General features: G+C 37.2%; 1 protein-coding gene across 1 annotated transcript in view; it reads right to left on the bottom strand.

Annotated features, from left to right (window-relative positions):
• Positions 1-2549: 2549 nt before the first annotated feature.
• Positions 2550-14475, bottom strand: part of ELMOD2 (ELMO domain containing 2) — a 37230-nt gene continuing 25304 nt past the window's right edge. Inside the window, exon 9 of the mRNA XM_035023022.1 lies at positions 2550-6144. Coding sequence (XP_034878913.1) covers positions 5999-6144 — 146 coding nt within the window. The 3' untranslated portion in view covers positions 2550-5998. The remainder of the gene's footprint in view (positions 6145-14475) is intronic.

Below are 14475 nucleotides of genomic sequence, written 5' to 3' on the forward strand. Positions count from 1 at the left end.
AACACACCCCGGGAGCGGCCCTTGCCCAGTAACTGATGGGAGTTTTTATATAAATAGTCCCCTCACCCTCACCCAGGGACTCAAAATCCTGTTACACAGTATTATTTTGCTTAATACAAAACCCTTGATGGGATGACTTCAATTCCCTCACTCCCTTACCAGTGTTTCCTGGGATCACCTCCCAAATGAATGACAAATCCTTATCTTAAGGTCTGATGCTGGGGGAATCCAAACTACAACAGACCACAACCTTAGAGTAGCATGTTTCTGTCAAGAATACGGAAGAAAACATAGAAGTTTGTTTCTTTGCTGTCAGGCAGTAGGCGGTAGTGACAAGATGCTCCCCCTTCATCAAACCTTATAGTCAGGCTTCTCTGAGCTGCCTTTTTCTACTAAATCCTTCTTAGGCATGTCTACAAGGGCGCAATTTAACAAGAATCGGGCTAAGAATCCCTCACCCTTGATAAATGATCAAAAATTCCTCCTCTACCCTTGATATCAGATCAGTTCTCTTGGGATTTTCTATGTACACATTTATATTATCTATGAATAATAACTTTACCTTCCTCCCATCCACTTGTTTTATTGTACTAGGTAGGACTCTAGCACAATTTTGAATAGATGTGCTGTGACAATTTGGATTATTCATCAAATGTTCACTCCTTAGCCCTTCCTTAGAGTACATTTCCCTGTTCCATTGATGTTGGACTTGACCATGTGACTTGCTATACGACCAAGGGAATGTGAGTGAGCAAAGGCTTGAAATACCTGTGAGCCATTGGGCTTGTTCTTGTGTTTCTGCTGCACCATTAAAGAGCATGCCTCAGGTAGCCCATTGGTCCCAGATGAGTAGATCACATGGAGCTGACAGGAACCGAACCCATGACCTGTATTTAAGGCCAGCTGAATCCAGCGGAGATTAGCAAAGCTGCCTGGTTAGCCTACCCATGTGTGAGGAGGGAATGCTTTCTTTTTGTATGCCACTAAGATTTTGTGTGATTGGTTGTTACACGTTGTTATTGTGGCAAAAACGGATGGATACAAGTGGTGACATCCTTTCTCAATTCTCATCCCGATGTTTTACCATTAAATATATTTGCTATTGTTCATTTTATAGATAAATTTTGTAAAATTAAGGTAACCCCTTTCTATTTCTTATTTGCTAAGTTTTTAACATGAATGGATGTTGAATTTTTATCAAATGCCTTTTCTGCAACTTTTAAGATTATGTGATTTTCAAATGCTAATGTGGTAAATTTCATTAATATTATTCTGGGAATTAACCCACCTGAGTTATAACTGATCACACATTAAAACAGCATATCTATATGTAGTTCATTATTGATTTAATATATTTATTTCTGGATTTCAGTATGCTTCTATTTTATTTAGCATTACAGCATCTAAAATGACAGTGGCATATAATTATTCTTTTTCATTCTGTTCTGGTTGGACTTGAGTCATCAGAATTATGAGTTTCATGAATTACAGGGTGTCCACCCTTTATGTAGAAGAGATTGTGAAAACTGTCATTATTTTTTTCTTAAATGTGTTAATTCACCAGTGCAAGCCACACAGGACTGTAGGTTTTTTAATGGAAAGATTTTAAATTGCTGAATCCACATAACAATGCTAGGACTTTTTGCTTCCCTATTTCTTCTTGTACAGTTTTGTTTTGGTAATAAGCATATTTTTCTAGAAATGTTTATATTTCATCTAAATTTTCAAATTTTTGAGGTTATCCTTAATATATTTTCTTTTATTTGCAGGATCTGTAGTGATGTTTCATATTTAATTCTTGATATCATTATTTGCTTTCTTCCTTATTCTTAATTTATCTCACCAAGGTTTATCAGTATTACTAGTCTTTTCAAGCAACAGCTTTTTACTTTTGTTGATTCTATGGTATGCATTTCTATTCCGTGCATCTGGGCTCTTGCCTTTATTATTTCCTTTATTTTCTTTAGGTTTATTTTGTTCTTTGCCAAACTCCCTGAGATGATTGCTTTGTCTTTAGCTTTCAGCCATTCTTTTTTCAATACATACATTTAAAGCTGTAATTAGTACTAACTTAGTACTGCTTTTGCTGTATCCAACCAGTGACATATGTACTATTTTTGTTTAGTTCAAAATAAGACACATACACACACACACACACACACACACACAGGAATGCTCTGCAGCTGTATATAAATCGAATAAGGAAGCTATGTATTAATATAAAAATGTGTCTAAGATTCATTGCAAAGTTAAGTAAAACATACTGCAGTGCAGTATGAATTATTCCTATCCTTTGTAAGAATGGGGGGTGGGAGTGGCAGCTTCTTTTCTGGTCTCATAACCAATTGTTGTTACCAGTAACATCTTAAATAGGTAATTAATGGATGAGTTAAAGTCATAAAAATAAAAATTTTCTGTATATTCTGATTCATCTATGGGAACATGATTAAAGGATTAAATAAGAAAGACACTATTTCATGAACATAAATGACTTAAATAAGGGATGGGGAGGAAGGGAAGAGATGGAAGGATTAGGAGAAAGGCTTATATAACAATTTTGACACATTTTTTATTTGTTCACAACATTCCGAACAAAATGACATCACATTTCAACTATTGCTTTTACATAAGAAGTTAATTGTTTTATCCAAAGTAGACAAAAATCTATTTCTTTAAGTTGCCAACCAGCACTTTTTCCTCCAGGGAAAGCCACTGCTCGTTTTTTGAATACATTAACAGAAACACAGAATTGCCCTATAATTTAAAAAAAAAAAAAAGAACTGTCCTATAATAGTTGGGTCTTAGCTGAACTACATTTAAACTTTTTCTTGTCAAAAGCTGAAGCCAGAAAAAAACAAAACAAAACGAAACGAGCTCACTCGTGATTTCGCTCAGATGTTTAATAAGTCCATTAATCTTCGTTAACAATCTGCTTGTGTGGAGAGGTTCATAAATGTGAAAATGGAAAGTAAGCGTCCCCAGAGTTGTTCATAGAGAAGCTGGGTGGACCATTTATCCTGAGAAAACAGCTGCTGGCCCCCAATCATTAATTCAAGGAGGATAATAAACATTACTGCCCTCCAGGCCAAACCTCTTCTCTTCCGTGCCATGACAGTGTGTAATCTTTCCTGCTCTGGCAATGAGCATTCCACTTTTCACTCATGTAATGCTGCTCCTTTGAGCAAATCTTTGACCGAGTTCAATTTCACTGAATGCAAAGGTGAGAAACAGTACATAAACAATTATTAATACTGAAATAAAAACGAAGACTACATATATTTTTCACATAGAAAAATACATACAAATCCAAGTAGTTGTTAAAACAGAAAAAAAACCCAGGATGGGCATTTTCAAGAAAAAGATCTTGTTTTCTAAACTGGTGCCAGTAAGACACTGATTTTATATCTAACTCTACCACCATATATACATACAAAGAGAGGCTGGTCTAGGTTCACTGATACACTGATATCCCCTGATTTCTCCTATTTCCTTAAAGATTGTCTTTCAGAACGTAGTTGAACTACAACCAGTGTAATCGTATGTTTACACTATTCCTGTCACTGGCACACTCTCTTCGATCTGGCACACACAAAAATTCATTTCAACATCGATTCACTTTTCTGATGCTAAAGCAAACATAATTTTCCTGATACTTCAATTCTATCACTACTTTGGTATTTCATTCATTATTACAGAAACAGGTAAGATTCTAAATATGGATTTTAAGACTACGTAAAATTCTAACATACATAGGTTGAAAGCAAGGAAAAGTAGGAAGGTAGACACAATTATGTTTTTCTTCTCATGTATGTCACTATGTTACATTCTAATTTACAAGCGGGGACATTTAGCTTGGCTTCCAGACTATCAAACAGTTAGATTTTATTGGTAGCTTTTAGACCAATTCACTACAGAATTTCTGAAATGGTTACTGATTATTTTAAGCAAAAACAGGACAATATCTGTACTGTATAAACAGAGTTCATTTAAAAACTGTATTATTGACCAAACTTTCTAATGACATTCTTAAAACATTAAAGTTTTTTTCCTCCCTAGAAGGGGAAACTTACTTAAAAAGTTTCCCCTTTCATAATTGGATCATTCTTTATTAAGCATACTGACAAAGGTTTAAATCAGCTCAAGACCTCAGCTGTTGAAAGATTAAAATATAAAGGTAAGTATTTTTAGCATGGAAATTAAACTAACAGAATTGCTTTCCATGTAAGAGTAAACACTTAATATATAAAATGAACTTTAATGGTTAGCACCTGATCCTTACCAGGATTTTGCTACATCTCCTAGAACTCTAGAGCTGGATAATAAAACATTGAAAACATTTAAAAAAATTAAAAAAAAAAAAGATAATCCAAAGTTTGCGAAGTCTCCTACAGGAAACCAAAACCAATTTTTAAATTCCTGTGATACTGAGACGCTAAACCACCATGATTATAATAAAATGAACCCAATTTTTAAAAGTTTTATCCTGTTGAGAAAATAATAGTTTTAATGCTGCGTTCTCAATGTACGTGCTGTCCAGCACTGCATCTGTTATTTTTCCACTCGGATATTTTTTATCACTCTTCTCTTTGGCAAGTTTGCAGAGAGACATGAACAAATAGTGCAAGTCTCAGGTCTTGCCATACCACAGGAGTTAGTCCTTAAACATTTGATATATACCACGTTAAAAGATGCGCTAACTCTCATCATGTTTAAATTATGTCTCTAACAGGCTGGTTTCTGTAGCATTTAAGAAGAACTTAGTAATTAGACATATCTTTAAACTCTTTTAGTTTTGCTAGGAGTACAAATTTCTAAAACACATAAGGAAGAAATTATTCCCGTTAGAATCTCATCACTCTGTAATCCTTGACAGCACTTGATGCCCTCCTGAGATTTGAGGAGAATAAAGCTATACAAAATGCACAGTCATCATCCTCGGGCTACTTTAGAATCCCACAGACCATTAACTCAAAGAATACCCATAAAGTCCATACACCATTCTCTAGAAACACTCTTGGGGCAAAGCAAAAAGAAGCAACAGTTAACAGTAAGTAAAATAAACCAACAATGTTTAACGCGTATTTTTAAAAAGCTTTAGGTTTTCCTCTTGTTTCAGTTCAAAGACAGCTTTATGGAAATAGCCACTGTCCTTTGAATACAGTCAAGATTTTCTTAGCAAATACATCTCCTTTCATAAACACTCACCGGCAGAGAAGCCTCATAAAAGGCCTTTACATGGAGCACTAACCACCATTTCCTTCCTACCATGGACTGAAAAGCAAATACTGAAGATGAAAAAATGCCTTAAGCTTTAAAATACCACTGTGATATTTCCAAGTGTGGTATTTAAAAACAAAAAAGCTAGTCACCAATACTGTCATTCTCTCATTAGCTATTACACTAAATAATCAGAGAAACCAAAAAGGAAGAGGCCATGATTGTTTATCCTGTCTGATGTATCTATGCCTTTTGCTACTAATGAAGCAACATCAGGAATGTGACTGAGATGCAACGAAAGCCATGAAGAACTACTCTTCCTGTTAATTAACCTAGGGAGATAATAAGACGAAGGAAATAAAAAACAATCATTTCCAAACTAAAACACAAAAAATCTGAAAGGAGCTCTGAAAAGAGACTGACTTGATAGTTACAACACATAAAAATGAAAACTGATTTTTACACATTTTAATCAACCAATTTAATACAAATACCTGATTTATACTTTTACACCAAATGGGCTAAGTCCCAAGTTCCAAACTATAGTTCGCAGGCCTCTACAGAAGGGATCTTTGGAAGGATAAGGTACCTTTGGAGAACAGTGTATAAACGACTGTAAACATACACTGATTGTCCACTAGCTTTCTTAAATAGAACTTCTGAAATATTTTTGTAGGAAATTACATATAACGAGTGTAATTGATCAGATAATTTCTATTACAACATATAAATTCTGTTGCGTGTGCAAAATGTGGTAGAAATAGAAGATACTACGGATGATTCATATTTTTAAAGTAAGTGATACATTACAATCCAGTAAGAGTCCTTTAATCTTTTCATGAAACTTCTCTCTATACATGTTGAAATACATAATGCTTTCTGGCTTTTCTTCAAACCAAAACTTGTCAAATTCATAGACAAGGTAACCTGCAGTTAAAGAAAAATAAAGAAAAAATACAGTGCTCAGTAGGGAAATCACAACCAAAGCATCTCATTTTAAAGTGCAGAATCATCCTTTAAATTCCACATTAAGATACAATAATCAGACCCTACGACCCAGCAATTGCACTACTAAGTATTTATCCAAAGGATACAAAAATAGTGATCTGAAGGGGCACCTGCACCCCAATGTTTACAGGTAATGTCCACAATAACCAAACTATGGAAAGAGTCCAGATGTCCGTCGACAGATGAATGGATAAAGAAGATGTGTTATATATACACAGTGGACTATTACTTGCCCATCAAAAAGAATGAAATCTTGCCATTTGCAACGACATGGATGGAACTAGAGGGTATTATGCTAAGGGAAATAAGTCAGTCAGAGAAAGACAAATACCATATGATTTCACTCAAATGTGTCATTTAAGAAACAAAACAGATGAACAACAGAGAAGGGAAGGAAAAATAAAGTAAATTGAAAACAGAGATGGGAGCAAACCATAAGAGACTCTTTAACTATGGGAAACAAACTGAAGGTTGCTGGAGGGGATGGGGGTCAGGGGATTGGATAATTGAGTGATGGGGATTAAGGAGGGCACTTGATGTAATGAGCACTGGGTATTAGATGCAACTGATGAGTCACTAAATTCTACCCCTGAAACCAATTTTACACTATATGTTTAACTAAATTGAATTTAAATAAAAAAATTTTTTAAAAGATATAGTAATCAGAAATTATATTAATAAACTACTAGAAACGTGAAAACCTTAAAAGAAATATTTTTGTATGTTCAAAATAAGCAGGAATTTCAATAAAATATTTAGTATATTTACTGTTTGTCTCAAATATCAATAAAATCCCTCAAATGTAAAGAGACACAGTATTGTCAAAAGATACCTTGGGAATAGGAAAATAAGTTATCCCCAGAGACCCCTGAAACACAAATATGAAAGTAATGAGAAAACATTTGACAGGGATAAAATACATGAAAGCTGTTTGCTACTTGATTTATAAATCTAAGAATTATTTCTGCCTTCCTCAATGAACTATCAGCACCTTCTCTTTTTAAAAAGAATATACGAGGGGTCCCTGGGTGGCTTAGTTAGTTAGGCATCTAACTTTTAATTTTGGCCCAGGTCATGATCTCAGGGTTGTGAGATCAAGCCCCACATCGGGCTCTGTGCTCAGCTTGGAGTCTGCTTGTCCCTCTCCCTCTGTTCCTCCACAGCCTCTCCCCAGGGTTGGCTCATGCTCTCTCTCTCTCAAATAAATGTTAAAAAAAAAACATGAACTCTAAATAGTAGGCTTAACATTTTTGTTTTTTAACATCCTCATGATAGTAGCCAAATTAATCCTCAAAATGTTAACAGTACTTAATAAAAATAAATATGTATATAGATATATTTACAACCAAAAAACGTGAATTTAAAACCACTCCTACACTGTATTTGGATTCAACCAAATATATTTATCTAATTATTTAACAAGTGCTATTATAGTGCTCACCATGTGCTCATGTGCATATTTACTCTCACAGCAATCCTATGATGCAGTACTACCTTATACCCATTTTACCGAAGAGGAAATGGAGTGTGCAGAGAGCGTTTACTTTTTTTTCAAGTAATCTCTATGTTCAGCGTGGAACTGGAACTCATGACCCTGAGATCAAGAGTTGCATGCTCTGAGCTAGCCAGGTGCCCACAGAGCTTAAAAAACTTGCTCAAATCACATAGTTTGCAAGTGGTCTCTATTAGGTTATAAATTAGACTTTGTTTCCACCAGAATCTCATTTCCTCTCCTGAAAGAATTTTTAAGAAGAAATAGAAGTGACTTATTTAAGATTTTTTTTTTTAGATTTTTGAACTTTATTTACTTGACAGAGAGAGGGAGGGAGAGAGAGAGAGCACACAAGCAGGGGGAGCAGCAGAGGGAGAGAGAGAAGCAGGCTCTCCACTGAGCAGGGAGCCTGATGCAGGGCTCGACTCCAGGATCCTGAGATCATGACCTGAGCCGAAGGCAGACGCTTAACTGACTGAGCCACCCAGGCGCCCTTAAGATTTTTTTTTTTTAATTTGACAGAGCACAAGAGAGCACAAGCAGGGGGAGCAGCAGAAGGAGGGGGAGAAGCAGGCTCCCCACTGAGCAGGGAGCCCTATATAGGATTCAATCCCAGGACCCTGGGATCGTGACCTGAGCCAAAGGCAGACGCTTAACCGACTGAGCCACCTAAGCGCCCCAGGAGTGACTTATTTCAGATAAATGGAGCAGGGGAAGACTGACTACATAAAAGTGTGGCTAGACTATCATAATCACTTAATATGAAAAAAAGTAAAGTAAATTCTATTTTAGAACATTAGTCATAAATAAAGTAAACATTAACAGTTAAGAATCATGACATTTTGGGGCGCCTGGGTGGTTCATTCAGTTAAGCGTCTGCCTTCAGCTCACGTCATGATCCCAGGGTCCTGGGATTGAGCCCTGCATTGGGCTCCCTGCTCAGTGGGGAGCCTGCCTCTCCCTCTCCCTCTCCCCCTGCTGTGCTCTCTCTCTTTCTCTGTCAAATAAATAAATAAAATCTTACAAAAAAAAAAAAAAAGAACCATGACATTTCAACACTGAAATACCACTTCCTAAGAAGGCCAATTTAAGAAAGATCTCAGATTAATCTCTTGATATGATAAAACAGATATTTGTTAACCAGGATATGTGGGAAAAGTGAAGAATAAGGCCTCGCTGGGCAGAGGGATGCCACTTGCTTCTCATTCCCAAAAGACAAACTGAGAATGGTAATCTTGTAATTATTTTTAAGTAGTACTTTTAATCTTTATTTCATTCAAAATTTAGCTTGTGTATACACTGGAACAATAGTACATCTATAGAAATTACATATTCATGTATAAATTGAATCTGTGCTCTCCCCCACCCCAAATCCCATCACACTGATAGGGATGTACGATAAAAAATTTAGAGATTAATAATCTGGGTAGTATGAAAAAGAAGACATCTATCTAAACTTTATTGTATTTTTGTTTTAGTATTTTTGGCTATTATGTTTTAGCTATTTACCATTCATATAAGTCCTTTAGATCGCCTTTTTTTTTTTAAGTGGGTTCCACACTGGGCATGGAGCCCAATGCAGGGCTTGAACTCATGACCATGAGATCAAGACCAGAGCTTAACCAACAGAGCCACCCAGGCATCCCAAAACTGCTTTTCATTACCGCCTATGCAAATGATTATTTAGGTCTGGAACAAACTGCTCAAGTAAAAAGTACTAGAAATTTCTTGCTTCAGAGTTGGATTGTTGGTCTATAAGGTAAATTGGTCTCAGAGAAAGACCTGCCTAAAGTCCTGCAACTGTAATGGCTAAGTTGATAAGACATCAAGAAACTCCAGGAGATAACATCAAAATTATAGGAAGCTGGCAGGGCCTTACATGGCATAAATTCTGAAATCCTTGCAGGAAAGGATGGAAAAGAGTTGTTTCCACAAAGCATATCTGTTTTCCTGTTGACTCTAGGAATTCTAAAACACTAGACTTGACAGAAATTCCATGCAAAAAAAAATTTTTTTTTAAGATTTTATTTATTTATTTGACAGAGAGAGACACAGCGAGAGAGGGAACACAAACAGGGGGAGTGCAGAGAGGGAGAAGCAGGCTCCCCGCTGAGCAGGGAGCCCAATGCGGGACTCGATCCCAGGACTCTGGGATCATGACCTGAGCTGAAGGCAGAGGCTTAACTGACTGAGCCACCCAGGCGCCCCTCCATACAAAATTTCTAACTTTAAAATTCCCTGTGTGCTTTTACTGTCCCTAACCAAAGCCACAGGGGCACCTGATGTTTTCCAGTAGGGGTTAAAAATAAGGGAACCACGGGCACCTGGGTGGCTCAGTCGGTTAACCTGAGCCTTTGGCTCAGGTCATGGTCCCAGGGTTCTGGGATCAAGTCCCTCATCGGTCTCCCTGCTCAGCAGGGAGCCTGCTTCTCCTTCTCCCTCTACTGCTCCCCATGCTTGTACTCTCTCTCTCTCTCTCAAGTAAATAAGTAAAATCTTAAAAAAAAAAAAATAATAAGGGAACCATAGGAATAGTGATTAACTGTAAACTGGTGTGAGGGATCTTGTGGGGTAATAAAAATGTTCTAAAATTGGATTATGGTATTGGTTGTATAACTCAGCAAATTTACCAAAACTCAGTGAATTGTATACTTACAATGGGTGAATGTTATGTTATATAAATTATTCCACAATAAAGTTGTAATTGAACCATAAATTTTTTTGTTATACAAACTTGAGTTATTTTTTTTGGAATTACCAAACCAATCAGGATGACACTGGATATCTGCTTATATTTAAATGTACAAGACGGTGACAAAGGAGCTAAGAAACTGAATTAGCACTCACCATTTCCAGCCTTGTCTATAGAGAACAGCAACAACAACAAAAAAGCAGTAGGAATAAAGGGGGAAATGGGGAGATGGAGACAGATCACAGGGCAATCAAAAATGTGAAAGCTCCTCTCTCTTTTTTTTTATTCTTATGTTAATCCCCATACATTACATCATTAGTTTTAGATGAAGTGTTCCATGATTCATTGTTTGTGCATAACACCCAGTGCTCTATGCAGAATGTGCCCTCCTCAATACCCACCACCAGGCTAACCTATCCTCCCACCCCCCTCCCCTCTAGAACCCTCAGTTTGTTTTTCAGAGTCCATCGTCTCTCATGGTTCATCTACCCCTCCAATTTGCCCCACTTCATTCTTCCCCTCCCGCTACCTTCTTCTTCTTTTTTTTTTCTTAACATATATTGCATTATTTGTTTCAGAGGTACAGATCTGTGATTCAACAGTCTTGCACAATTCACACCGCTTACCAGAGCACATACCCTCCCCAGTGTCTATCACCCAGTCACCCCATCCCTCCCACCCCACCCCCCACTCCAGCAACCCTCAGTTTGTTTCCTGCAATTAAGAATTCCTCATAACAGTGAGATCATATGATACATGCCTTTCTCTGTTTGACTTATTTCACTCAACATAATACCCTCCAGTTCCATCCACGTCGTTGCAAATGGCAAGATCTCATTCCTTTTGATGGCTGCATAATATTCCATTGTATATATATACCACCTCTTCTTTATCCATTCATCTGTCAATGGACATCTTGGCTCTTTCCACAGTTTGGCTATTGTGGACACTGCTGCTATAAACATCGGGGTGCATGTACCCTTTCAGATCCCTACTTTTGTATCTTTGGGGTAAATACCCAGTAGTGCAATTGCTGGATCATAGGGTAGCTCTATTTTCAACTTTTTGAGGAACCTCCATACTGTTTTCCAGAGTGGCTGCACCAGCTTGCATTCCCACCAACAGTGTAGGAGGGTTCCCCTTTCTCTGCATCCCTGCCAACATCTGTTGTTTCCTGACTTGTTAATTTTAGCCATTCTGACTGGTGTGAGGTGGTATCTCATTGAGGTTTTGATTTGGATTTCCCTGATGCCAAGCGATATTGAGCACTTTTTCATGTGTCTGTTGGCCATTTGGATGTCTTCTTTGGAAAAATGTCTGTTCATGTCTTCTGCCCATTTCTTGATTGGATTCTTTGTTCTTTGGGTGTTGAGTTTGATGAGTTCTTTATAGATTTTGGATACTAGCCCTTTATCTGATATGTCATTGCAAATATCTTCTCCCATTCTGTCGGTTGTCTTTTGGTTTTGTTGACTGTTTCCTTTGCTTTGCAAAAGCTTTTTATCTTGATGAAGTACCAATAGTTCATTTTTGCCCTTGCTTCCCTTGCCTTTGGTGATGTTTCTAGGAAGAAGTTGCTTCAGCTGAGGTCAAAGAGGTTGCTGCCTGTGTTCTCCTTTAGGATTTTGATGGACTCCTGTCTCACATTGAGGTCTTTCAACCATTTGGAGTCTATTTTTGTGTGTGGTGTAAGGAAATGGTCCAGTTTCATTCTTCTGCATGTGGCTATCCAATTTTCCCAACACCATTTGTTGAAGAAACTGTCTTTTTTCCATTGGACATTCTTTCCTGCTTTGTTGAAAATTAGTTGACCGTAGAGTTGAGGGTCCATTTCTGGGCTCTCTATTCTGTTCCATTGATCTATGTGTCTGTTTTTGTGCCAGTACCATGCTGTCTTGATGATGACAGCTTTGTAATAGAGCTGGAAGTCCGGAATTGTGATGCCGCCGGCTTTGCTTTTCTTTTTCAACATTCCTCTGGCTATGTGGGGTCTTTTCTGGTTCCATACAAATTTTAGGATTATTTGTTCCATTTCTTTGAAAAAAGTAGATGGTAGTTTGATGGGAATTGCACTGAATGTGCAGATTGCTCTAGGTAGCATTGACGTCTTCACAATATTTGTTCTTCCAATCCATGAGCATGGAACGTTTTTCCATTTCTTTGTGTCTTCCTCAATTTCTTTCATGAGTATTTTATAGTTTTCTGAGTATAGATCCTTTGTCTCTTTGGTTAGATTTATTCCTAGGTATTTTATGGTTTTGGGTGCAATTGTAAATGGGATCGACTCCTTAATTCCTCTTTCTTCTGTCTTGTTGTTGGTGTATAGGAATGCCACTGATTTCTGTGCATTGATTTTATATCCTGCCACTTGACTGAATTCCTGTATGAGTTCTAGCAGTTTTGGGGTGGAGTCTTTGGGGTTTTCCACATAAAGTATCATATCATCTGAAAAGAGTGAGAGTTTGACTTCTTTGCTGATTTGGATGCCTTTTATTTCTTTTTGTTGTCTGATTGCTGTGGCTAGGACTTCCAATACTATGTTGAATAGCAGTGGTAATAGTGGACATCCCTGCCGTGTTCCTGACCTTAGGAGGAGAGCTCTCAGTTTTTCCCCATTGAGAATGATATTCGCTGTAGGTTTTTTATAGATGGCTTTTATGATATTGAGGTATGTACCCTCTATGCCTATACTCTGAAGAGTTTTGATCAAGAAAGGATGCTGTACTTTGTCAAAAGCTTTTCTGCATCTATTGAGAGGATCATATGATTCTTGTTCTTTCTTTTGTTAATGTATTGTATCACATTGATTGATTTGCAGATGTTGAACCAACCTTGCAGCCCAGGGATAAATCCCACTTGGTTGTGGTGAATAATCCTTTTAATGTACTGTTGGATCCTATTGGCTAGTATTTTGGTGAGAATTTTTGCATCCATGTTCATCAGGGATATTGGTCTGTAATTCTCCTTTTTGATGGGGTCTTTGTCTGGTTTTGGGATCAAGGTAATGCTGGCCTCATAAAATGAGTTTGGAAGTTTTCCTTCCATTTCTATTTTTTGGAACAGTTTCAGAAGAATAGGTATTAATTCTTCTTGAAATGTTTGGTAGAATTCCCCTGGGAAGCCATCTGGCCCTGGGCTTTTGTTTGTTGGGAGATTTTTGATTACTGCTTCAATTTCCTTAGTGGTTATAGGTCTGTTCAGGTTTTCTATTTCTTCCTGGTTCAGTTTTGGTAGTTGATACATCTCTAGGAATGCATCCATTTCTTCCAGGTTATCTAATTTGCTGGCATAGAGCTGCTCATAATATGTTCTTATAATTGTTTGTATTTCTTTGGTGTTGGTTGTGATCTCTCCTCTTTCATTCATGATTTTGTTGATTTGGGTCATTTCTCTTTTCTTTTTGAGAAGTCTGGCCAGGGGTTTATCAATCTTGTTAATTCTTTCAAAGAACCAGCTCCTAGTTTCGTTGATCTGTTCTACTGTTCTTTTAGTTTCCATTTCATTGATTTCTGCTCTGATCTTTATTATTTCTCTTCTCCTGCTGGGTTTAGGCTTTATTTGCTGTTCTTTCTCCAGTTCCTTTAGGTGTAGGGTTAGGTTGTGTACTTGAGACCTCTCTTGTTTCTTGAGAAAGGCTTGTATTGCTATATACTTTCCTCTTAGGACTGCCTTTGCTGCATCCCAAAGATTTTGAATAGTTGTGTTTTCATTTTTATTGGTTTCCATGTATTTTTTTAATTCTTCTTTAATTTCCTGGTTGACCCATTCATTCTTCAGTAGGATGCTCTTTAGCCTCCATGTATTTGAGTTCTTTCCGACTTTCCTCTTGTGATTGAGTTCTAGTTTCAAAGCATGGTGGTCTGAAAATAGGCAGGGAATGATCCCAGTCTTTTGGTACCGGTTGAGACCTGATTTATGACCTAGGATGTGATCTATTCTGGAGAATGTTCCATGGGGACTAGAGAAGAATGTGTATTCCGTTGCTTTGGGATGGAATGTTCTGAATATGTCTGTGAAGTCCATTTGGTCCAGTGTGTCATTTAAAGTCTTTATTTCCTTGTTAATC

Source organism: Mirounga leonina, unplaced genomic scaffold (genome assembly GCF_011800145.1).
Source record: "Mirounga leonina isolate KUSES-001 unplaced genomic scaffold, KU_Mleo_1.0 Mir_176, whole genome shotgun sequence".
In the NCBI taxonomy this organism is placed as follows: Eukaryota; Metazoa; Chordata; class Mammalia; order Carnivora; family Phocidae; genus Mirounga; species Mirounga leonina.